A 24,558-nucleotide genomic window follows, 5' to 3' on the forward strand; every position below is an offset into this window, starting at 1 on the left:
TAGATATTAATCATTACATTTTATTATTACTAAATCATTTATGTGTAGTAGACATGCACCTGCTTATGGCAGGTGTGATACTGGTGTGTGCCCATAGCGAGCAATGATGTTGCTCACACCGGTACTCAGTGTGCTCAGGGAGGTTGCCCAGACAAACAAAAAATTAGCGGGAACATTGGGTGTAATAGAGCATAGTGCCTAATGTAATAACTTTGTTAAAACATAAGCTTGTTCTCCCTCACAAGATTATTGAAGGCAGGGGTGTTAGACACAAAGAGCCAAAATTTTAAACGGTGAGAGACAGAAACAGCATAAAAAATCCAATGTGCCAAATTTTTGAAATATAATTTATTTGTTTTTAATGGGCCCTAATGAAATTGTGTTTCAAGAGAGAATAAAAATAAGAGAAACGTGAAACGAGGCAAGGAGCTACATTATATACAAAATATGATAAGAAGAAAAGAGCCGCATTCATTTTGGCCGAGAGCCGCGTGTTCGCCACCCCTGATCACAGCTCTGGGGTCCTGGGTTCAAATCCAAGTCACGTCCACCTGTGTGGAGTTTGCATGTTCTCCCCGGGCCCGCATGGGTCTCCTCCGGGTACTCCGGTTTCCTCCCACATTCCAAAAACATGCATGGTAAGCTGATTGAACACTCTAAATTGCCCCTAGGTATGGGTGAGTGTCTCCTTGTGCCCTGCGATCTGCTGGCCACCGATTCTGGGTGTCCCCTGCCTTTGGCCCGGAGTCAGCTGGGATAGGCTCCAGCACCCCTCGTGACCCTAATGAGGATAAAGCGGTTCAGAAAATGAGATGAGATGTTGTAATGGAATTCTTTCATGGGGACCCTGAAAAGTGAGAGTAAACATGAAGCAGGTTTATACGATGTCCAAAATCAAGGTTTTTTTTCGTTTCGTAGCTTGACGGTGGAAGCCACTTTAAAAAGCAGGTAAATGCCGCAGGTGCGCCTGCATAATGCTGCAAAAACTGTAATCGTTTGTGGTCTGAAAGTTTTGCAGGTGTTAAAAAACTGGGTCAAAGGTCAAAAATGCGACTTCGGGGTCGATTTGAATCGATTTTTTGAAGAACCAAAGGGGAAATTAAAAAATCGGGCCGTCATGACACAATTCCCTATTGAAGCTAACCATAGTCGAAAACTGCATTAAAATCAAACGTAAAATGTGGAAATGGCGTCCAATCCGTATGAAATGGCTGTTTTTGGAAGTGTCCAAAATCAAGGGTTTTTATCGATTTTTAGCAAATGAGGCAATGCAATGTTGTCCTCGTCATGGTGCTTTTACAAAACAGAGTAGTTTTGATCCGAAAAAAATAGCCCAAAGTTGCACTTTTCCGACCTAAAAAATGCGACACCCTGGTACAAATATCGATTTTCTGAATAACTGGAGTTCAAAGTCGAAAATCGGCCACGGGGCATCCCTAGAGGCGTAAATTTGGCAACTTTTGGTGAAAACCGCATTCAAATCAGACTTACGGTCTGGCCTCCATTTCACCCAGACTTCACGGACACGCTACACACACATTCTCAGAAATAGTATAAATATAGTCTGTCTATTAGTCTAGTATATACCTGAAAAAAATTAAATGTTTGCACAGATAGATGAAGAGCAAAAATATTATTATCATTCAAATATAATACAATACACAAATACAATCACAATGTTTTTGTTCTTCCCATTATTTGATTGACACTATTCACAATTAGCACTGCAGTTCAGCTTCTGTTGGCTCATATTTCAGCTCTAAAATGTGCCCAAGATAGTTGGTGACAGATTGCACCTTCACTTGGGCACCAGCCCACGAGATTGTGGGTAAATCGGAGATGTAAGACTGTGAGGGCTGCATGAAGCAGTGAGAGTGTTCAACTGCTTGCTTGTTCTTGATCGACTGAAGAATTAAAAAAAACATGAATTGGATAGCAGGAATGGCCAAGACAAATAAACTCTTTAATGACTTACTTAGACTTTGATTTCTTCATATTTCCACTTGTACCGACGAGAGGGGAAATGTTACTGCTAAACCCAGATGCGTTTATCTCAAGGTCCTCCTCATCCCTCAGGGCGTCCTTCAGAGCTGCCATCACCTTTGGGGAGATTACTGGATGCTGATAATTTTTGGTAGTGCGAGAAGGAAGATCCATGTCGAGCAACAAGATGTTTTCAGCCTGGCAAGATTGAGGACAGGAATCCTTGTAAGGATAAGCAGTATTGAAAATGAATGAATAACACCAGCATATTACCATTTACAACACCGAATAAAAAAAAAGATCAAAAACCTCCCCACTGATAAACTGCTTTAACGCAATTTAATGACTGAAAATACTTTTTTAAGGATTTTATTTACATTTGATGAGATATTTTCTTACTAGAAACTAAAAACACCGTATATGCTTGGTAAGACTTTTTTTGCAGTGTAACATATTGGAATTAGGCATTTGACTCTAGGTCCTATTTTAATTGAAGTATGATTTAAATGCAAAAAAATGAATTAACATATAATGTCAAGGGCATGAAGTGCATTTACTTTGTATCTCATGTCAAGGCTGATCATCATGGCCATTCGAGCACGGTGACTGAGAGGTCTTCGGAATCCGATGGCAGACTGAGGCCTGCTCAACATCTGGGGATCACTGTACACAAATGCACACTTAACTATAAACCAGAATACAAATTGTTTGATGAAGTGGTAATTAAAGCTCAGCTATTCCCCATCAACAAATTTCTTATTCTACAAAATTATCTGCAATGCAGTCGCATGAAATGTTCATGCATGCCAGTCTATGTTCTCATTGGTCTCCCATCCAAGTATACAGTCTGTGGTATTCATTTCTATGCAATTAATCAAATGTGTTAAACAGTCAGATAAACCTAGAGGCATTGCTAGCGGACAGGCAGCCCGTGGAGTTGCTTGAGGCCCCCGAAGGCTACCAAAATGTATTCAACAGAGAGGACAAGTAGCAACCCCCCCTTTTGGGACTCAACACTGTTATTGGACCCCATGTATTTCTTTAAAACTGAAAATTAAGTCTTGTAATTTTAGGTATTTCTATTTTTATTTGATGTATTTATTTATACTATTATTTTTTAATTAAAATGTTTCTTACATGCCCTGCGATTGGCTGGCCACCTATTCAGGGTGTCCCCCACACCTCATGCCCATATTTGGCTGAGATTGGCTCCAGCACACCTCGTGGCCCTTGAAAATTAATATTGGTATTTGCATCCCCAAATGTCAAAACCGGTCAGTTTTTCTCAAATGCAATATACTGCAAATGTAGAATTTTCAGGCTGTGGCAGATTTCCAACACAATACCAGGTATAAATATGATCAAGAATAAACTAATTTGGACAATATTGTTTCTAGGTAACAACTCGGGCACCAGGAAGCCCGAAAAAAAAACTAGCTTTTCAGATGAAATCACAACTGGTTATCAGAAAGCACTTCTGCTTCTGAAGACACTTAAAGTTAAATCAAGAAGCGCACTCATTCGAGTAAATGATCAATAAAAAAGGGTGAGAGGAATAATTATGCATTTACTGCTCCATGGATGTAATGGGCTTCAACTTCCAGTCTTCATCCTTTTCATCAAAATAAGCTCTGGAGGCTATTTTGTTCTTGTCTTCCAAAGGGATAAAATTTTCAATCATCTGAGACCTTAGAGAAAAAATAAAACATCAGATAGGGCACTAGAGAAATCTGAAAATCAGACGCTACTTCAACAAGCTAAAGATTTTTTTTCTGCTTTGACTGTGAAGGCTGGCAGTGACATCTATCGCCATTAATGAGAAACAATAAATCAATGGAATGTAAATTAAAATATCTATGTATATAATGTATATAAATTTCTATCGGATATATATATATATATATATATATATATATATATATATATATATATATATATATATATATCCGATAGAAATGTATATACATTCTGATTAATAAGTGTTTATGCTTTTTTTTTAATTTATAGTAGTACAAACAAAAACTAGATCACAGTACCCCATTTCTAAAGTTGGACTGCAAAATAATAAAATTGGGACAGATTATAGTTCCATACTTGAGTTTAAGGTCCCTGGTGAGTTCGTTCTGCGTTTGCTCTAGCTGCTGGCGTGTCGTAATATGTGCCTCCTGGACTTCATGGATTTCTGCCTTTAGAGCCTCCAGTTTGTTAAGCAACTGGAGGGCAAAGGAGAAGGCAAGATTACTCGACATGACCTCTTGCCACCCTAGAATCATACTAACACAGATACACGTGTTAGCGTAGAAGTAGGTTAATGTGGCATTTATTCAAGTTGACCTTTGTCATTTTTTTGGTTTTACTGTCAACTTCTTGCTGCAAAGAACTGTAGGTCTCCTTTAGCTCCAGATTCTCCTCATCACGAGAGACCATCTGTTGCCGCATCTCGTGCTCTCTCCATTTCTGGAAAGACCTTCATTAATCCTGGCTGAATTGCAACACCATATATACAATGTACCAGAAATCTGCTCAGAACAGAAAATCTTCCAGTAAAGGTAAACTAAGTACACCTAGCCCAGGGGTTTCCACTTTGGTCCTCACAGGTTTTTGTTCCAACCATCTAGCAGTTTTCTGCTAAAAATAAGTACTCTCCATTGGTTGGAACGAAAAACTGCACCCACCTTTGTGGAATTGTTCGAAACCCCCTGATCCAGCCATTGTTGAGGCAGCATAGGAAGTATAATGGGAACACTTTTGTTACAATCATTCAAATTCTACTGTTAGTTGTACCTGTTCATCAATTTCTTGTCTTTTAAGCGCCAACATTCTTTGTTGCTCATTGGTATGATCCACAATGTCCTTCCCCCCGACTAAGAGTTTACTCTCCATTGCCTGCAGGATAAATATAACCACTTGTTGTACTTAGATGACAGTTGAACTGCGTCCATTTCATTGAAACCTGTGGATGTTCACCTACTATATAAACCAGTGGTTCGTAAAAAGTGACACCATTTCAATTTTCATTATTTCTTTTAAAATGTTCAGGAACCTATAAGTGTGACATTTAGTAACTCAGTCCGTATGTATCTCACCATTTTCTTTTTTAAAAACTGAGTGCAGAGCTAATGTTCAGTGGTTTATAAAATAAACAAAACATGTTTCTTCGCTGAGAAATTTTGATCTTCATTATGTGCCATTGACTGCCATAGACATACAATCCATTTGTTCCTTTAGGGAAGGCAGAGATCATTCGCTTTTAGTCTTTCCCGGTTGAAATTAATCGTACGTGTAGAGCTCAGTGGTAGTTGCTGTGAAATGGTTGAAAATCTATGATATAGAGCTTGCTGTTGGTTAAACGTGTTTTTGTTGTTGAAGTGCCCATCAATAGTTTGAATAGAAAACCGTCCTGATCTTGACTCTTAACACGGCAAGTCGAGATAAATACTGACTACATCAAAAACATGACAGGAAACAGGAAGAAATGACATAATAGTGAGTGGTAGTTCAGGATGTACCTTAATTTTGGTTGCAAGTAGCTCTCCTTCCTTCTGCTCTCTTTTCAGGTCAGCCATTTTTTTCTCCTTCTCTTTGAGCAGTTGAACTTTCTCCTCAGCAACTAGACTGTGATCCTCCATGATGGCTTTCTTCTCTCGCTCCAGGACCTCCTGTTGCTCCCTCCAATAATCTCCGATCATGCTTTCATCCTCTTCTTCCTCCATGCTCTCATTGCAACATTCATCAGCTCTCCTCCTTATCTTCCTCTTATTTTTCTTTCCTGTCCGCTTTGTCAATTGCGCCTTCAATCGAGCAATCTCCTCTTGAAATTTCCTGAGCTGGGCATCCTTGGGGTCCTCGTTGATGCATGGAGTATTCTTAATATTTTTGGCTCGGTTTGAATAGTGCAGTGTCGTTAAAGTCTCTTCCACATTGTAAGAGGCTGGGCCAATATTGGCGACCATGACAGTCCGGGCATTGCCCCCTAGGGAGTCCTGTAACAGGCGGGTCAGTTTGGAGTCTCTGTAAGGGATGTGGCTGCTCCTGCCATCCACTAGAGCCGATATGACGTTCCCCAGAGCAGAAAGTGAAAGGTTGATTTTTGTGGCTTCTTTCAGCCTCTCTCCCTGAGCCCCCGTCTTGGTCTGTCTTTCGCTGCCAGCCAGATCCACCAGATTGAGTTTGCCAACTCGAATGTGGTTCTCCCCGTCCACCCCCAATTCACTGCATTCCACAGTGATCACAAAGATGGCATGAGAACGTGAGCTGTGTTCATTCATGTTTGTAGAACCCACAGAGCGGTTCTGATTGCCCACATTCATGACATTTTCGATTTCCTCTCTACTCCTGGTGACAAACGATGACAGGTTTTTCACATAAACACCTGTATCCGGCCTCTCTCTTAGCTCGAGATGGCGTGTTTGGTCCTTGGAGAGTAGATCTCGGATCTCCTCTTGGTAAATTTCCAAATACGAAGCTCGCACCAAATACTGCTGGTTCTGAGATCTTGAAATATGAGTGAAGATGTGCACAAAAGAGTTGGGGATAACACCTCTCTTCTCCGGGTCGTTTCTCGTACCCTCCATGGTGAACGTCTTCCCTGTGCCAGTTTGTCCATATGCAAAAATTGTCCCATTAAATCCTTGCAGAACTGAATTCACAAGGGGCCTAAAGCTTTCGTCGTATAGATCTTTTTGCTTTGACTTAAAGTCGTAGACTGAATCAAAAGTAAACACTTTTGAGGCTTTACCGGCCATAGAATCTCTCGGGTTCTTGACGGCTATTTGTTTCATTTTCACATTAACCGTGACCACACTCTCAAACATAGCCGCCCTTTCTTTGTCATTCATTGGACGACAACGGACCACCACCTTTATCGACTCTGACTTGGCGGACATTTTGGACAGGGGGGGGTGAAAAACACATGCGTGTTAACAAGCTGTATCATATGCCTGTCTAGTGGAATCTCACCTATTTGTAAGCACTATTCACAAGCTGCTGAAGAAAAAAAAGAAAAAAAAACTGTCATTTGTTAAAAAGCTGAGAGCTGGCATAGATGCTCATGTAGCCATCACAATTAAAAAATTGCTTACTGTAAGAATGTTTTATTAAAACACATGTCCAAAGATAGTCTAAAAGTCCATGGTGATAAAACATAAAACCTTAAGACAAACGATTTAGTCTGTGGTTTGTTGCTGGGTTGTACATCGCTTTTCCATTGCTCCAGCGTTTATGCAGAACCTGCCTAGGAAATTGGATGCACAATCTTAACTTTATGGCATAACAACTTGTTAGTATACTACAATTGAGCGCGCGCGCGCATGTACAGGCGCGCGCACGTGCCTAAAACTGATTTTTTTTTTTTACACACGTACAACGCACGATTTAAATCTTACCATTTGGGTGAATCTGTCTTGCGCAGTTCATTGTTCATTCATTATAGGTTCGAAAGTTTAAAAAATGCCGAATGGAAGTCTTCCTATCATTATTTACGTTGTACTCACGCCCCCACGTGGCCCCAGAATTGTTCAGCTATTCGTGTGACGAAAGCAGTGAATCGAGTCACGACGGGCGGTTTTTTTTGACGTTTTGGCTTTCTTACTAGACAAACGTCGTTGTTTTGTACATGTTATTGAGCGATACTGACGGAAGAGCTGGGCTACAAAGTTGCACCAAATGGACGTTCAATTTGGTTAAAGTGAATATTTTTAAACATGATCAGGATTTCTGGAATAAGCTATCATTATAAACTACACAGTATAAATGAAATAATACCGTGTGATAATTGGTAATAGAGTTAATTAAAAAAACAGCTGGTATTGCCTTTTCTACTTAATTAAGATGAAAATCAATAATGTATAAATATGACCATTTTTGATTTTTCGATTTCCTCAACTAAAATTGGTGTACGCATGGAAAAGAGCACAATTTGTTCCGTTCCTCAGCGATTGTTTCCTTTTAATTCTTTTTTCTCTATTCTTCGTTCCTTCTCTTTTTTACAGACGAAGAATTAACATATAATGAATAATTATATATAATTTCTAATCAAAGCTATGGATTGTTTCAAGTTTCTCGTGTTATCTTTTGCCTAAAAGAGGCAAAGCAGCTGAGAGACTGGCGAGACAAGGTTGCCACATACGAATAAAAACGCAGTTCAGAAATCGTTATAAAACGCATAAATTGCATGAATATAAATATATGTCTTTAGATTTCATAAAAGCAAACATATTAAAGTTTGTTTGCAGACATTTATTCAGGTTAAACCTTAAAAATCAATGTAGCTGTCTTTCGCAGATGGGGATGTAACTGTTAAGATTTGGCAACCCTACCCCTGACCGTGCTTGCTAACTGAGTGGCGGATTAGCTAATGTTCCGAGCTGCTTTAAAAAACATTTTGCGAAGCAACTTGGGGAAAAGGTATGTATTCGATGCGGTGGCACTGAAATTATGACTTTTTTAATTTTTGGGGGTGACATAGCGAATGTGCAGCCTAACACTCGTACTGAAGGTTAGGCAGGCAAAAGCAGTATAAGACTTGTAGCCTTGGTTACCTGTGTTTGCTGTTGCTTAGTCGGTTTTATGCCCTCACCGCGGGTTGTAGTTTTATTTATTTATTTATTTATTTTATCTCTTGTGTATTCGTCATCATTATCAGCTTCAATCTTATACCATAAAGGTACTATCCTGTCGCGTGCGGTGAATGCTATTGGTCTCAAACGGGTTTAACATGAACGGATTAATGAAGCTAACAAGTTTTATTTTGTCGTTTAATGGACCATTTTGTTAGAATGCTGCGATTACATAAATATTCAGGAATTACGTTATTTGAAAATGTTCCTATGGTATGTGAAGAGTGTAAACGGAACCATAATAAAAGTGAATAATATGAGCTCTTTGCTGTACCAGTCAAAACAACAGATTTGATTATCTGTAACTAACTGCTGTCTTTTTTTTATCAACAGGTACTGATTTGGATGTTTCTACTTGAAGGATTTCCCTGACGGCCTGCTTGAAAACAGGCATTTGTTTCAAGCCGTGTTTGTAAATTTGTGGTCCACATCATGTCAAAGAGCAAGAGTTCTGCGACGGTCAAAGTTGTGGTCCGTTGCCGGCCTATGAACGAGAAAGAACTGGCCGCCAAATTTGAAAGTGTGGTGTCAGTCGATGTCAAATTTGGTCAAATTATTGTCAGGAACCCAAGAGAAGCGTCTGCTGGGGAGCTTCCTAAAGTTTTCACCTTTGATTCCGTTTATGACAGCAAGTCAAAGCAAATAGAGCTATACGATGAAACCTTTCGGCCCCTTGTGGATTCAGTTCTACAAGGATTTAATGGGACCATTTTTGCATACGGACAAACAGGGACAGGGAAAACGTACACCATGGAGGGTACGAAAAACGATCCTGAAAAGAGAGGGGTCATCCCCAACTCTTTTGACCACATCTTCACTCACATTTCCAGATCTCAGAATCAGCAGTATTTGGTGCGAGCATCATATCTGGAGATTTATCAAGAGGAGATCCGAGATCTACTCTCCAAGGACCAAACACGTCGTCTCGAGTTGAGAGAGAGGCCGGACACTGGCGTTTATGTCAAAGACCTGTCATCGTTTGTCACCAAGAGTGTGCGTGAAATCGAAAATGTCATGAATGTGGGCAATCAGAACCGCTCTGTGGGTTCTACGAACATGAATGAACATAGCTCTCGCTCTCATGCCATCTTTGTGATCACTGTGGAATGCAGTGAATTGGGGGTGGACGGGGAAAACCACATTCGAGTTGGCAAACTCAATCTGGTGGATCTGGCTGGCAGCGAAAGACAGACCAAGACGGGGGCTCAGGGAGAGAGGCTGAAAGAAGCCACAAAAATCAACCTTTCACTTTCTGCTCTGGGGAACGTCATATCGGCTCTAGTGGATGGCAGGAGCAGCCACATCCCTTACAGAGACTCCAAACTGACCCGCCTTTTACAGGACTCCCTGGGGGGCAATGCCCTCACTGTCATGGTGGCCAATATTGGTCCAGCCTCTTACAACGTGGAAGAGACTTTAACAACTCTGCGTTACTCCAACAGAGCCAAAAACATCAAGAACAAACCCCATGTCAACGAGGACCCCAAGGACGCTCTGCTGCGAAAGTTTCAAGAGGAAATTGCAAGACTGAAGTCACAACTGGACAAACGTACAGGAAAGAAAAACAAAAAGAGGCAAAAGAGGGGGGCTGGAGATTGTAGCAACGGTAATGGTCGGGGCGAAGATAGTGAGGATGACGATGAAGGGGAGGAAAGCAAGGGGGATTACTGGGGAGAGCAGAAGGACAAGCTGGAGCGAGAGAGGAATGCCATCATGGAGGATCACAGCCTGGTTGCAGAGGAGAAAGCTCAACTCCTTAAGGAGAAGGAGAAGAAAATGGAAGACCTAAAGAAGGAGCAGGAAGCAGGAGATTTGTTGGCAGCCAAAGTGAAGGTGAACTCATTGGAATTATGACTCGGATACCTAATAACAGAGCTTTTGAATATCCCAATAAGGCAAAGCTGAGTGCAATTGTCATGGTCAAATTCAATTTCTTGTACTATATTTCTTCAGGTTTCAGGTGGAAGTGTTTTTTCTCTCTCTCTCTACTCTTTTTTTAGGCAATGGAAAGTAAACTTTTAGTTGGGGGAAAGAACATTGTCGATCACACTAACGAACAACAGAAAATGCTGGAGATTAGAAGGCAAGAGATTGCTGAACAGGTAAGAAATTAAAAGGGTGTTAAATTCAAATTACTGCTATCTTCTACTTTAATGATACATTCTTGAAAAGCTTAAAGATTGTGGGATGGTTAAGGAGATGCAAAGTCTTTCCTCAACACACACAAAACACAAGTTACAGTAGAGGTTGAATCAATTGAAGTGGAACTGTAAACGCTAGTGGTGTACTATGTACGGTGTGTATGTTTTTGTGTTTCTAGAAACGGAAAGAACGAGAAATGCAACAGCAAATGGATTGTCGTGATGAAGAAACCCTGGAGCTGAAGGAGACCTACAGCTCATTGCAACAGGAAGTCGACATTAAAACCAAGAAACTGAAAAAGGTTGCAACTCCAGCTTTGGTTAAAACATTGAATTTGACCCTTTTTTGTTATTCTCGTAGAAAATTTTACTTAATTAACTTAGTTTTGACAGAGAAGTATGACTGGCAGTCGCACTCATGACTCAATGTCAGTGGCTTATGACGTTGTCCAACTTCTCGCTAGATTGCTAAATGAGCTATAATCAGCTTGTATGATCCTGTTCTTCTCATTCTGGCTTTTGTATAGCACACTTGTGATGTGTTTACTCACACAATTGATGTGTCTTGAAACAACAAAAAGCGAAGAACCTGACTGGAAGTCTGAAAATACCTGAGGCTTAATGAAGACGATGCTTTGATTAGTACAAGTACCTTAGATTAAGACAATTTATTCATTCGTCTTGCGTAATGTGCAGCCTCGTAAGGGTTGCGGTGATTACTGGAGCCTACCCCAGCTGACAAAAGGCAGTTTACATCCAAGACTGCTTGCCAGTCAACCATAGGGCACACAGAGAGAAAGACCATTCGCACTCACAACCATACCGACACCAGCGGGAATTGAGCCCGCACCGGCTCGCACTAAAGTCAGGCGAGTGAACCACTATATCATCAGGTGGTTTAAGACGATTTAGTGTTTGAAATATGTTGCTGGGCCAACTTAAATCTTTCTGGAACAGTGGTCACCACAGAGGCCTGCTATTCAAAAGGTTACACTTAATAGGGTTCGTGACTAGTTTTGACCATTAAAAAAATACTAATAAAATATTTGCCAATTTTTTTTAGATATAATTTTTGTTCATTTTCATTTTGTTCATATAATTATGAAGAAATTTCTAAATTAATATAATGGTCATAAAGCTATATTAATTTAATTAATATGAATAAAAACACAAATACACTGGTTATAGCCCAAGTTAAAAAAAAAAAACGCAAGTATTTAACTGACTGCGTGCCATTGATGGCCCGAGATGCCGAATGAATGACCAAAGCCAATGTAGGCCCAGTAAGAGTAAGAAAATATTCACTATTTGTGAATGAAAGGGTTAAGCAGGAATTTGAAACAGCTATTTCATCAAATAACCACACAAACGTTGGAAAAAGACAATGTAGTATTGACATGAAGAAAAATATGTTTAAGAATACCGTGTACTAGAAGGATGAGGAATAATTCTACTTTTCTGCACAACATCAGTGAGTACAGGAATTTTCAAATACCTTTCTTACATGAAATACTTAGCCCTCTGTTTGTCTATCCCTGTTCTAGTTGTTTGCCAAACTGCAAGCAGTGAAGGGAGAAATCAATGACATCCAGGAAGCGCACATTAATGAGCGCCAGGAATTGGAACAGACCCAGAATGAGCTCACACGGGACCTTAAACTCAAGTAGGAAGCCTCAATGTGACACTACTACACCATTTTGTGTCCAAATCTATCACCTAAGAACAATTTCATTATTGAGAAATCTGGCATTTTAACTAGGGGTGTTCCCAATCCAATCATTAAATCGAGAATTGGGCCTGCTCTCGTCATTTTAAGTGTAAAGGATTGGATTTTCAAATGTAATTATTTTTATTTTGAACTTTTTAATTCATTGGCTTCCATTGACACAATGGATGTCCATTCAATTCTGACATCTTTAAACATAATTTCTCATTCTTATTTAGTGCCTCAAAACTGATTTGAAAAGAGATTTTTTTTCTTTTTTGCTTAATTGAAATCACAGTGCAGCTCATAATAACCCCTTTATAAGGCTATAATGTATGGATAGCTTGGGTTTGAATGTGCTTTTCCCCCTTCAATACATTTCCAAAGTATCGGATTGGCATTTGATATCAGCAGATTCTCAAAATAAGCTGACTTATTATGTATCTAACCAATACATTTTGCGAAACAATAAAAAAAAAATTCTATTCAACATTTGGCCTGATTGAAAAGGAACTCTGCTTTTGGTATTTTAACTTTCTCATTTGTCTGTCTAATTATTTCTCCTTCAGGCATCTTATCATTGAGAATTTCATTCCACTAGAAGAAAAGAATAAAATAGTCAACAGGGCTTTTTTTGATGAGGAGGATGAATACTGGAAAATGAGACCTATCACACACATTGAGGAGTGAGTATTTTCCAATGTCCACCCTAACACATACTGTGCGTGTGTATTTTTCTCAAAAACAAAGGAAAAAAAATCCAGAAGAAATAAAATCACAAATCCGGGAGTATCTACTACACAAGTATACACAAAAGACAAACATTCACTGTCGAAAATAGATTAACAGTTGCACCGATGAATCCTTACTCTTAATAACCACCCTATACGACATCAAGTAGGGTTTACAGTTGAATTAATAAACAACAATGACTATTATACAAGGAAAAACACTAGCTCTATTTCTTGTGTGCGCTTAATACATTGGGCAACCAATCTGTACCAGGATTATTAATTGACATGTTTAAGATGACTAACTACTTTAATGATATGTTGTTTATTGTTGTTACAGTGATCTTCAACTTCACTAGTCGTGTAAAGTCTAAATATGTAGTAGTACAACCACAACACCTCTCTGTCAATGCAAAGCTAAGATTGCGGTCATCACTGGTTTGTGTGTAAAATATTGGTAGAGGCAGTCCTTGGCTCATGAAGTTCTCGACGTGCCAACCTTACGACGGCCGCACCTCGTCGGCCATTTAGGCTCCTTGCACCATAGTTTCTGCTTTGCTAGTGCAAAGACCTTGTCTGTGTTTGTTTGCTGGGCAGATCTCTGCCTTTTTAGCCCCTCTATGTTACATTATGGCCCCAAAAGGAAGCTGGGTCTTCTAGATTTAGCCATAAGAATAGAAATTACCATTGAAACAAAGCTTAACATTGGTAAAGATATGCTACGTTCACATTAAAACAAACCGTTGCACGGAAACGCCTTGCTCCTCGACAAATGTAGTTGTGTTGTAACACAGACTTTACGTCGCTAACAGTCAAAGTCAAAAAACTCCCTTCATGTAACTCCAAAAGAGAGCAATGTCAAATCGGTTGCATGTAGGCTTCATAAGGCAATGTGGATGTGCTGAGTGCTGTGTTTTCTGTGATGTCCCTAAACCTCCCACGTCTGACTGGCATGGGAGGGACAGACTTGATGGTTTTGGTTTCGTTTTGTTAGCGTCACAGTAGTAGTTAACTTCCGTGCTTTCTGTTACAAATAACCCATAGAAAACTCTAACTCTCCACCCACCTCAGCAGTAATGGTAAATATAGTCACACATTTTCTAAAATTGTATTTTCCTCTATTTTAAAATTTATACATAGTATTTTGACATAAATGTCTACTTTAACAGTGAAATGCAACTTTTGCGGAAATTTGGGTTAGGTCACCGCATGAACTTGATCATAACTAAGTGACTGTGTGCACATTTCATGCATCCAAGTTCAACTGAGATGAAGATCAATGATTTAGAACATTGTATTCAAAAATACATGAAAGCCTGTATTTGTTTTTAGCGATTGTCTATTACCCATTGTGGGCTCTGTCGGATCTAGCAGGCCCACAATCCTTGTGAGGATAAGCAAAGTGGACAATGAATGAACAATGTATTGTCTCACTGTGCGCGCACTGTATGTTTGCTTGTGTTTTAGTAATCATCAAATGATGAGCAGGCCTCAGTCTGCCATCGGTTTTCGACGGCCTCTGTGTAACCATGCTCAGACGGCCATGAAGGACAGCCCTGATATGAGATATAAAGTAAGTTAGAATACTGATTGAATTGAGAAGAACACCTTCTTTGAATTGTGAGTCTTGCATGGCATCTTATTTAGGTGGTTTTGTAATTCTCCCCAGGGAGAGAATGTCTTGTTGCTGGGCATGGATATGCCGTCTCGGACCACCAAAGACTATGAGCAACCAGTTATTGCTCCAAAGGTAGCAGCAGCTCTGGAGGACGCACTTAAGAATGAGGAGGATCTTCACGTTGATGCCTCTGGATTTAATAGTAGTTTTGCCCCTCCTAGCGGAAGTCTCAGGAAACCAAAGGCTGCGTAAGTTACACACGGACTCCTTTTTTAGCCAAGTGTATTAAAATATGTTCACGGTAAATTTATATAGTATTATGACCATTACGAGACATTCGATAAGTTGAACTGTCTTGTTTTCAGTCGACCAAGAACAGGCAAGCAATCAAACACTTGCACCTCTTCGTTCGGTCTTCACAATCCAGCATCTCCAATTTACCCCCAATCCCGTGGACTGGTGCCCAAGTGAAAGCTGCCATCTACGCACCACACATGCGCCTTCCTATGCTGAAATTGTATTTCCAACCAGGATGAGAGTGCATTTATTTTGCCTGTGGCAACAGTATCATGGAATTCGCAAAAGAAAATGTAAGGATTAATGCTGCTTATTAGAAATAACAAATCAAAGTACTATTTGATAATATCAGGTGCTTTTCATCTTTGACTGAATTTAAAGCACGTTCTCCATGAGTGCGTCCACTGGCTTTGATGGCAATAAGTTTAATTTGACTAAACATACACCAATAGCTATACCTACCAAACCCAATTGCTTGTTCTCACTATGTCACGTGATGTAAAATGCACTTTGAGAGTGGACCCACTAACTGGTCCACAGCTAAGCAGCAAGCTGTGATGCACTTGAGAGTGAACTTGTGTTAGAGCACTTTTTTTGCAAACTGTATTGACACAGAATCATAGCTTTCCTTACAATGCATCGTTTTGTTGACAAATCACGACTTCTACTCAAGACCACTATTTCAGGCACTAATAGGGCCATGCAGATGTAGAAGATTCTAACCCAGCCTTGTCCTTGTTTTTGCTTCCGTTGGCTTGCAGGAAAAATGTTCACTTGCTGCTTAATGTTTCAGCCTACCAACTGTTGCTATTTACTGAGATTCACATCCACTATTAAGTGCTTGAAATTATTTGGCAATGGCAGTTTGACTGAAATTCCAATATAACCCTTGGCATTCTTCATGTCCATTTTCTCAGCATTTCAGTTTGATGCCTTGGATTTAGAGTTTAAATGACAGACAGGAGTAGCTATGATAAAGCAGACTAAGATTTCTCTGCTTGACAGTGTAGGCTGTTTCTTTTAACAATGTATTACAATTAATGTCACAAGGAATTAAATGTGAAGACTGTTGTTACTTTTAAGTTAATAATTCCTCGTGATATTTCGCCAGACATTCCAATAGAGCTAGCGTTTGGAACTGTCAGATAAAGATTGTAATGTAGTTGATGTATAAAATGGAGAGAGGAGATATAAACCCTTTTGAGGGTAGCTTGCTGCAAGTCTTCACTTGTCACTTTACTAATATTGTATACAGAAACCCAGGTGACATTTTTTGTACTTGTTCAAATTTTGGAGTCATAAAAGTTAAGTGAGCTCATTGTCTGTAATTTATGAGTGGTTTACATAATTTTATATTCTATGATGCTCGTTTTGCCCCCCAAAAAACAAATGCCTTGTAGCATCATTTAAGACAGCACTTCTAGTTGTTAAACTAAAGAAAACCATGCTCATCAATTTCTATTATTTGAGAAGTTCAATCTTATATTGCTTGTTAATCAACCACAGGTGCATCCTCCCCAATTCCGCACAAGAGTTTCATTCCTACTGACCCAGCAAATATGTAAAACCGATGTTTCTGCTGTTACAAGCAGCACTTGACTGCAATCCAAGGTTGAAAATGTTTTCCCAGTCTTCAATGTCTTAAAGAGTTTCACAATTCATTCCCAGATTAATGGTTGCCATCTCCATTAATACAATACTGTACTTTTGTATAATCCACTTTATTACAGCGGCCAATAATCCAATCCAGTTTATGCATTAAGAACAGCTCAGTTTACAAAAACAACGCATTTATTCATACCTTTCCTGACGCATCATACAAAAATGCTGTGGTCATGTACATTCAGCAGCAAATCGCAAATGCATAACAATCAAACAAAACTGTGCTGTGTAGAGCAGGGGTCACTAACTCTGGTCCTTGAGGGCACGTATCCAGTCTATTTTCTATATATCTCCATTCACCAATACACCTGAATCAAATAACCAGGCATGTTATCAGGCTTCCGGGGCAATGAGTTTGAGGAAGGAGACATGGAAAATAAACTGTATAGTTAGAACTGCCATTGAGGACTTGGAGTTGATTGAATCCTGCTGTAGAGCACAGATGAATGACAGTACAGGGGTTACCAACATGAGGCCTGTGGGAAACAGATAGCCCCACACGAGTAACTCATGGGTGCCTTTTAATATTAGCTCAGCAATGGGACGACATGATTTCCTAGGAATGTTGTAGATGTGATCATTCGACAATGTTAACACTTGAAACGATTTATTGAAAAGGGATTCTACAGATTTTTCTGTTATCCCGTCTTGTTAAAACACCCATTATGCAGTACTACATTTGACCAAATTTGCTATTTCAGATGTGTATCAAAGTGGCAGCCCTCATTAGTCACCCGGGAAGTAATTGATACACAATATTTGCATACATACTTACATATATTTTTTTAAAAGTCAAATGTTTTACAAATAGAACTCATTTCAGTGATCCTAATTAACCTAAAACGGATAAAGCTAGTCTGGTTTCACGTCAGACTAAGGGAAAATAAGAGCATGCATTTTTTTTTTTCCTACCGGTCATTTTCCAAAACATTGATCGATGCTAAATAAGGGCTAGGTGACGTCAGGCATGCTGTCCTGCCTTCTATGGGTGGGAGAGCGACTTCAGTCTCTACTGGCTTGTAACTCACTTGTTTCTGTAGTACAAGAGGTACCTCTTTAAGGGCTCGGGTAGTGGAAGGCCCAGGATCCGCTCTCTCAACACATTTACAGCAGGTTGGACTTGGAGAAGCTCTCCAGTCTCTCTGTCATCTTCCTCTTCAACATCCTCCACCATCTCTTCTTCTTCCATCATCCCCCTGGCCCTTCTAGTCGCCCTCCTAGAACCCCTCACCTCCCGCCTTGCCTCCCTCTCACCTGCTTCCTCCTCATCCTCCACTCGACCTCCCTGGTTATTGTTGCTGTCCAGAGCGGCGGAGCCCATGGTGCTGCCGACCACCTGACGGGAGGCCAGGACGAGGGCGTTGCAGCGGCGCCGATGCACACGGCGGCGTTTAAACCGAGGGCCGTACTTGTGGAGACCGGCGACGGCCAGGCCCCGGCCCACGCTGAACGAAGAGCCGCGGCTACGTGAATGGCTTTCTCCGCCATTTGTATTGGTTTGGAGCGTATGTCGGATGGAGGAACGAGTGAGCTCCTGTAATGAGCGTACCTCGTACTTGGCTGCAAGAGTGAAAACAATGAAACAATTAAGACAAGGAATCGACAGAGGGCAAAGAACGGACAGAGTTATAAACGTTAATTCTTGTGTAACTTATTTAAAACGTTCAGGAGAGGCTTTGTCTATTTGGAGAGGGTCTAACCACTCACATGGTAAAAGGTTCTGACCCCGAAGACAACAATATGATAAAACAGGAAAAATTCAATAACAAGCATAAGGTAACATCATGAGGCAAAGGGGGTACCACAAGTATCAGATTTCATTCAAGCAAAATGGCTGCTCATTTCTCAACTAGATGTAACTGCATTTGGACATGACAAAATGAAATAATAAATGACATAATACAATAAACACAACACCCCCAAAATTTGGATTAAAAGGCTCCTAAATAGGGGTCTTGTAGTTAAGATATATTAGTTAAATAATAGCCTCGCAAAGACACAATTCTATAATAAACTTTAAAAAAAACAAGTTTTACAATACTTTACCCCCATTTCAATCAAATACTTAGCACATGGGATGACGTGTCTCTTATGCGAAAGGAGAAATAGCAGAGAAAATTAACGTTACTTATATAGTACTACTAGCATTCAAAACCTCCCTGTCTAACCTGAAGAAGTGCATAGAGGTAGTAGGATAAATCACTCATTTTCATTAAAATGTCATTATTTTAGTTCTCATGAACTTCCTGAGGGCGGGCCGGTACAGTGAGTGGTTAGCACGTTGGCCTCACAGTTCTGAGGTCGTGGGTCGATCCTCCTGTATGGAGTTTGCCTATTCTACTTGCGTGTGGGATTTCTCCGGGTACTCTGGTTTCCTCCCACATTAAAAAAATGCATGGTAGGCTAGTTGAACTAAATTTTCCCTAGGTATGAGTGTAAACGCGAATGGTTGTCCTTTTCCTCGTGCCCTGCAATTGGCTGGCCACCAGTTAAGGGTGTTCCCCCGCCTGGTGCCTCAAGTCAGATGGGTAGGCTTTTTGTGTTGTTGATAATGACGACGGCCTATGTCCGATTATTATTATTATTATTATAGGCTCCATCACCCCCTGCGACTCTTGTGATTCAGAAAATGAATGAATGAATGAACTTCTTGAGGCATAAGGCTAAGTTGACATCCATCTTCTGCTAACAACGGATAACCGTGTCCACAAATGAATGGTTCAATCGGACCTATTACTACTCCAAATGTGTGCAAACTAGAGAACCAATCAAAAATGGGCAAATAGTGCCAAAATTGCCATATTGATAGCCATCAAAGAAGACAGGATTAAGAGCCCTTTTACGACTGCACCCTTTCAATTGAATTCAATGAAAGTTGTTTTATATGCACTGTTCATGTAAAAAAAGAAATAGAAAGACTTACGCAGCGGGACACTCTTGGGTCTGCCATTTACATTGTGTTTTGGCAGTATGAGTGGAGCGAAAGACACAGAAATGATCTTTTTGGTCTCCCAGCTATTTGGTCCTGTGCGAGTAATCTTGGTCAGCTACAAACAAAATAGCAAGATTAACATTTTGGAGCATAATACATACACAAGTCTTCTTTCCCTGGTAAATTACAGGCAGTAGCAAGTGACTGTGCTTTCACTTTATTACCTTTTCCTCAAGCGGCATGACTAGGATGCCCCCAACCTTAATGAGGTTCTTCATATATTTCTCGTGATCCTTCTGCACCCCAGCGCCACAGTACACTCTGTCGTATTGACGCGTCTCTGGAGGGATATCTAGACAGTTGCCCACCACAAAGGATGGCTCACAGAACTCAAATCTGTTTGGCGGAAGAGGAACAAAGCCATTAAAACTGACAATGTCAGTAAAATGTTTAATACCCACCTGTCAAAACTGTCGCTGGTTTTGATGAAGGAGTCGAGCTTCTGGTAGGCGTAATCGATTACGTCAGCATGCAACTCAATCCCATGATTCACTCCAAATGGCCCTGAAACAATTTAACATATTATACATGTATTGTATGAACGGATCAAGCAATCACTTGGATTTTCTAAGATAAATATGATTAGGTACGCGTTGAACTGTCTCAGCATAGCCTGCAAGCAATACAGCCGCGCCCGTTTCTATAATTCATGGTACTGTCTTGACAACCTCAAGTTTCTAACCACTTTGCCGCCATCCAATGGCCGAGCCAATCAGGGCAAAGATAACCAGGGAGAAACCATCTTCTTGAATAACATCTCGGACTGCAATGCGGTTCGTGTGCATAGGTCGATTTCTGCAGTTTTGTTGTAAATACACCATTCATTCATTTTCTGAACTGCTTTATCCCCACTAGGGTCGCGGGGGCTGCTGGAGCCTATCCCAGCTGACTTCGGGCCAGAGGCGGGGAACACCCTGAATCGAGGGCCAGAGGCGGGGAACACCCTGAATTGGTGGCCAGCCAATTGCAGGGCACAAGGAGACAGACAACCATTCTCGCTCACTTATACCTAGGGGCAATTTAGAGTGACTAATCAGTCTAGCATGCATGTTTTTTGGAATGTGGGAGGAAACCAGAGTACCCGGAGAAAACCCACGCAGACTTGGGGAGAACATGCAAACTCCACACAGGTGGACCGACCGGGATTTGAACCCAGGACACCAGAGCTATGAGGTCGACGCGCTAAACACTCATCCGCCGAGCCGGCTGTAAATACACTATTTATATAAATACTCTTTATTTAAAGAAGAGCAAGGAATTTCACAATAAGCTTCTTTTTTTACAGGAAACAGTTTTTTCCTGAAGCAATATGTGGAAAAACTGTGGATTGATCTGGAGTGGTTTCTTTGTAATAGCCAGGCAATCAGGTGAGCTGCAGGCTTGACCAGGAAGCGCCTATCTCCTTGAATACAGTGGAAATGCAAAGTTTTGTCTAAAATACACCTACATTCACCATTAAAATCAGCAGCCGTATATTTTTGAAGGTTCCTCCAATGAGAAAGGTCTCAACTGGGTCTTTGTCAGATAGATCTATGTATATGTATTCATGGTGAATATAAGGAACAATCAATCTGGCCTGCCAGGTTCATGCAGAAGGAAACCAATACAAAACATTTTTAATTGCACAATTTCAACAGTTATGCATGTGTGGGTCTTCATATTTCACTTTTTATCCCTTTTGTAAAGGTACATTAATTTTACTAGTGTACAAAAAATGGTGAGAGCTGGACATTATGCTGCATACTATTAAAATGTAACCAATCCCTGACTGTTGACTGTTATTTTTAGATAAGAAATTATCTTTTAATTGAAACATAACTATAAAGTAGATTTGAGTTGTTCTCAGTTCCATGGACACGCGTACGTTTACACTTGAGGCTTTCCCATTTTCAAAATTCCTTTATAGAGTTCACAAAACACAACAGGAAATATTTTTTAACCACAACCATTCAGACCTAGTAGATCAATGACCTACCTAGTATAAGGCCCACCATGGTACTGAGATAGCCCGTCCCACTGCCAAGGTTGAGGAAGGAAATACGAGGGTGGAGGTCCAAAGCCTCCATTACTTCTGAATAGATACATGGAGCTGACAGGTGAATGTTGCCATGTCGCCAAGCCAAGTCCTAAAGGTCAAGGAAGATAAAGCAAGCCAGAGTTCTTCAACACTCTAAACCAAGGGTGTACAACTCGGGTTGGCTCGCGGGCCGCATTAATATAAACTCAATTTAATGTGGGCTGGACCATTTTAGATAGAATATTTCCTTTTTTAAAGTCAGATTAAAAGAACTGGATCAAAAGCCCTAAATATTCACTTTTTATAGATCTAAAACAATGTTAATTTGAGGGTTTTTTTCTTAGTAAGGAAAACATCTTTTAATCATTTGTTTTTCCTTTAAAAAAGAAACTACATTTTTTTTAATTATGTTCAATAATAGAGTGGAAAACAGCAAATATTTTTATTTTTACTTTTAGATTTTACAAAATGCTTTTTGAACTACTAACACACTAAGAAAAAAATGGATGAAAACATTGCAATTATTGATTGGAAAAGGGGAAAATCAGGAAATATAACATACATCTATAATCTTCATGTGAATTTGATCCTAAGACAGAAAGTTGTTCATCATATACTTACTCGGGCCGCACAAAATGATGCGGTGGGGCAGATCTGGCCCCCGGGGCACCACTTTGACACCTGTGCTCTAAACAGTGTTCACTTAGTATTTGGTGACCCACTTTGCTCACCTTGTAGGCATTTTCCCTGTATTCATCGAGGTAATAATCGGCTCGGTCAATGGCACGAAATGCCCGCTCCACCAGGTCTGAGCGAATATAGTAGGCCTCCTTCAAGTTGTCGATCAAGTCATCATTGTCCTCTCCTGCACTCACGGCTCCACCCATGATGCCTAAAGGTGATGGAAACATTTGCTGTGGTTTATATTGCTTCATTCATCTCATTCAAATGTGACCTTTCTAACACATTTGAACGAACACCCTTTGACATTGCAGTTTTTTCACTGTTTCGGCCTACTATGTATTCTCATTGAAATACTTCTCGCCCATATGTTTAAATGGGGTTAGGAGCCCTCAAGGGTGGAAATGCTGCTTTTGCTGCATAATGCAAGTTTAGGTAGGTGTGAATGAATGTTTCGGAGCGGTGTTAAAAACAACAGTTCAGACCGGGACAACAGGACAAAGATCAGAGGGCAAATAGGCAGAATACCAAACCATGAAAGAATGTGAATAGCTCCATTTGGTTCCACATGGTGGATGTAGACGGGTAATGACATACTTAATATATATAGAATTGGAGGTAGCCTTTGAAGTTACCAACGTCAAACAGATCATCATTTACGATTACAGAAATGCCGCGGAGCGGCGCTATAACCAATTCCTCTCACAGTAGCATTTTTATTTGGTTTAGTAGGCCACTAGGGGACTCGATTTCAGCCAAACTCTGCCATTACAATATATTTCCTGATTCCGCACATACTGTAAATAATCCATATTACCGTCACGGGGACGTTCAATCTCGTAGTAAACATCGAATCCCCATTTAAAACATCGCAGATTGTCATAAATATGATGGGCAGAGCAAATCGGTAAACCACCACACTGCGTTCCGACGGGGTTGAAACCTGTCTTCGCACGAGGAGAAAAACAAAGGTGACACCAACAATGCGGCTGTTTGACTATTCGCAAAAGAGACGAAGGGTACACCTACCTGGACGGACCGCCGATGGAGCCTTTTTGACGGGAATCTATTACACGATCAGCCCTTTGTCGTTCGAGGACCCACTCACGAACACACTAGACTGGCGGATGTAAACATTGGGCCAGCTGACGCTCTGACGTCATACGTAAATCACGTAAAGATAACAGCCAGCCATGCGGGTACGCTAGTTAAGTAGCAGGCAAAACAGTCCCAAAAAGTCCACACTAAATGTCTATCTTGGCCAGTCTTGTTCCGTAATCCACTTTGGTGAAGTTTAGCAACACACGCGGATGAATTTTTCGATTCGATCTGCTAGAATTCAACTCCTCTGCAAAATCCAATTCACCTGCAAATCGATTGGCAATGCAGGGTCACGTGAACATGGCACGTGGTCTGAGTGTAACCAATCACTGAAGGCTAGCCACATCGCGAAAAAAATAAATGACACCAAATGTTTTTAATTTGGTAAATTGAAATTAATATTTCTGAATTATGAAGTTATTTAACACATATATTATCTCATGTAAAATAAGGTTTTTATCGGTGTTGGTTCCTTATTGATGAAGACAATAGTATCCTACGTACTACGTATGTTTTTAGTTGTGTCTTTGTGAATGTTTACGTGTACTTCCACTAGAGGTCAGTACAGTTCAACATGAAAACTGCATTCACTGTGATCTTTTTTTTTCATTTTATGAACCACTTTATCCTCATTGGGGACGCGGGGGGTGCTGGAGCCTATCCCCGCTGACTCCAGACCCTGAATTGGTGGCACAAAGCAGGGCACAAAGAGATGGACAGCCATTCACACACCCATACCTAGGGGCAATTTAGAGTGTCCAATCAGCCTACCATGAAAGTCTTTGGAATGTGGGAGGAAACCGGAGTACCCGGTCCTGCGTGGGTTTCCTCCGGTACGAGAACATGCAAACTCCACACAGGTGGACCGACCTGGATTTGAACCCAGGACCCCAGAGCTGTGAGGCCAACGCGCTAACCTCAGTCGCCAGGCCGCCCACTGTGATAAGCATTAACCCCATTTTGCCTTAACGGCTTCTCCATGGTGACGTTATGCCTATACGGCCGTATAATTG

General features: G+C 40.6%; 3 protein-coding genes across 4 annotated transcripts; 1 reads left to right on the forward strand and 2 right to left on the reverse strand.

Moving 5' to 3' along the window:
- Positions 1-1,702: 1,702 nt before the first annotated feature.
- Positions 1,703-6,978, reverse strand: LOC144067334 (kinesin-like protein KIF3B). The gene is made up of 8 exons (XM_077591027.1): positions 5,493-6,978; positions 4,768-4,869; positions 4,318-4,440; positions 4,078-4,196; positions 3,555-3,671; positions 2,541-2,646; positions 1,976-2,181; positions 1,703-1,904 (listed from the first exon to the last, which is right to left on the reverse strand). Exons 1-8 carry the CDS (start codon positions 6,867-6,869, stop codon positions 1,799-1,801), a joined length of 2,256 nt encoding a protein of 751 aa, XP_077447153.1. The 5' UTR covers positions 6,870-6,978; the 3' UTR covers positions 1,703-1,798.
- Positions 6,979-7,956: 978 nt separating this feature from the next.
- On the forward strand, positions 7,957-16,410 carry LOC144083175 (kinesin-like protein KIF3B). 2 transcript variants are annotated; one of them, XM_077610784.1, is made up of 9 exons: positions 7,957-8,388; positions 8,934-10,433; positions 10,601-10,702; positions 10,921-11,043; positions 12,286-12,404; positions 13,016-13,132; positions 14,645-14,750; positions 14,847-15,043; positions 15,161-16,410. In XM_077610784.1, the coding sequence occupies exons 2-9, from the start codon at positions 9,033-9,035 to the stop codon at positions 15,264-15,266; spliced, it is 2,271 nt and encodes a 756-aa protein (XP_077466910.1). In that variant the 5' UTR covers positions 7,957-8,388; positions 8,934-9,032; the 3' UTR covers positions 15,267-16,410. The 2 variants fall into 2 exon arrangements, with proteins under 2 accessions (XP_077466910.1, XP_077466996.1); XM_077610870.1 differs by lacking the exon at positions 7,957-8,388 and adding an exon at positions 8,489-8,647.
- A 384-nt stretch (positions 16,411-16,794) lies between these two features.
- Positions 16,795-23,878, reverse strand: LOC144083276 (protein-L-isoaspartate O-methyltransferase domain-containing protein 2-like). Its single transcript, XM_077611005.1, has 7 exons — positions 23,474-23,878; positions 22,495-22,655; positions 21,722-21,872; positions 20,148-20,250; positions 19,911-20,082; positions 19,678-19,801; positions 16,795-18,314 (listed from the first exon to the last, which is right to left on the reverse strand). The coding sequence occupies exons 2-7, from the start codon at positions 22,648-22,650 to the stop codon at positions 17,779-17,781; spliced, it is 1,242 nt and encodes a 413-aa protein (XP_077467131.1). The 5' UTR covers positions 22,651-22,655; positions 23,474-23,878; the 3' UTR covers positions 16,795-17,778.
- Positions 23,879-24,558: the final 680 nt, after the last annotated feature.

The sequence above is a fragment of the Stigmatopora argus genome, chromosome 1 (genome assembly GCF_051989625.1).
Source record: "Stigmatopora argus isolate UIUO_Sarg chromosome 1, RoL_Sarg_1.0, whole genome shotgun sequence".
Classification (NCBI taxonomy): Eukaryota; Metazoa; Chordata; class Actinopteri; order Syngnathiformes; family Syngnathidae; genus Stigmatopora; species Stigmatopora argus.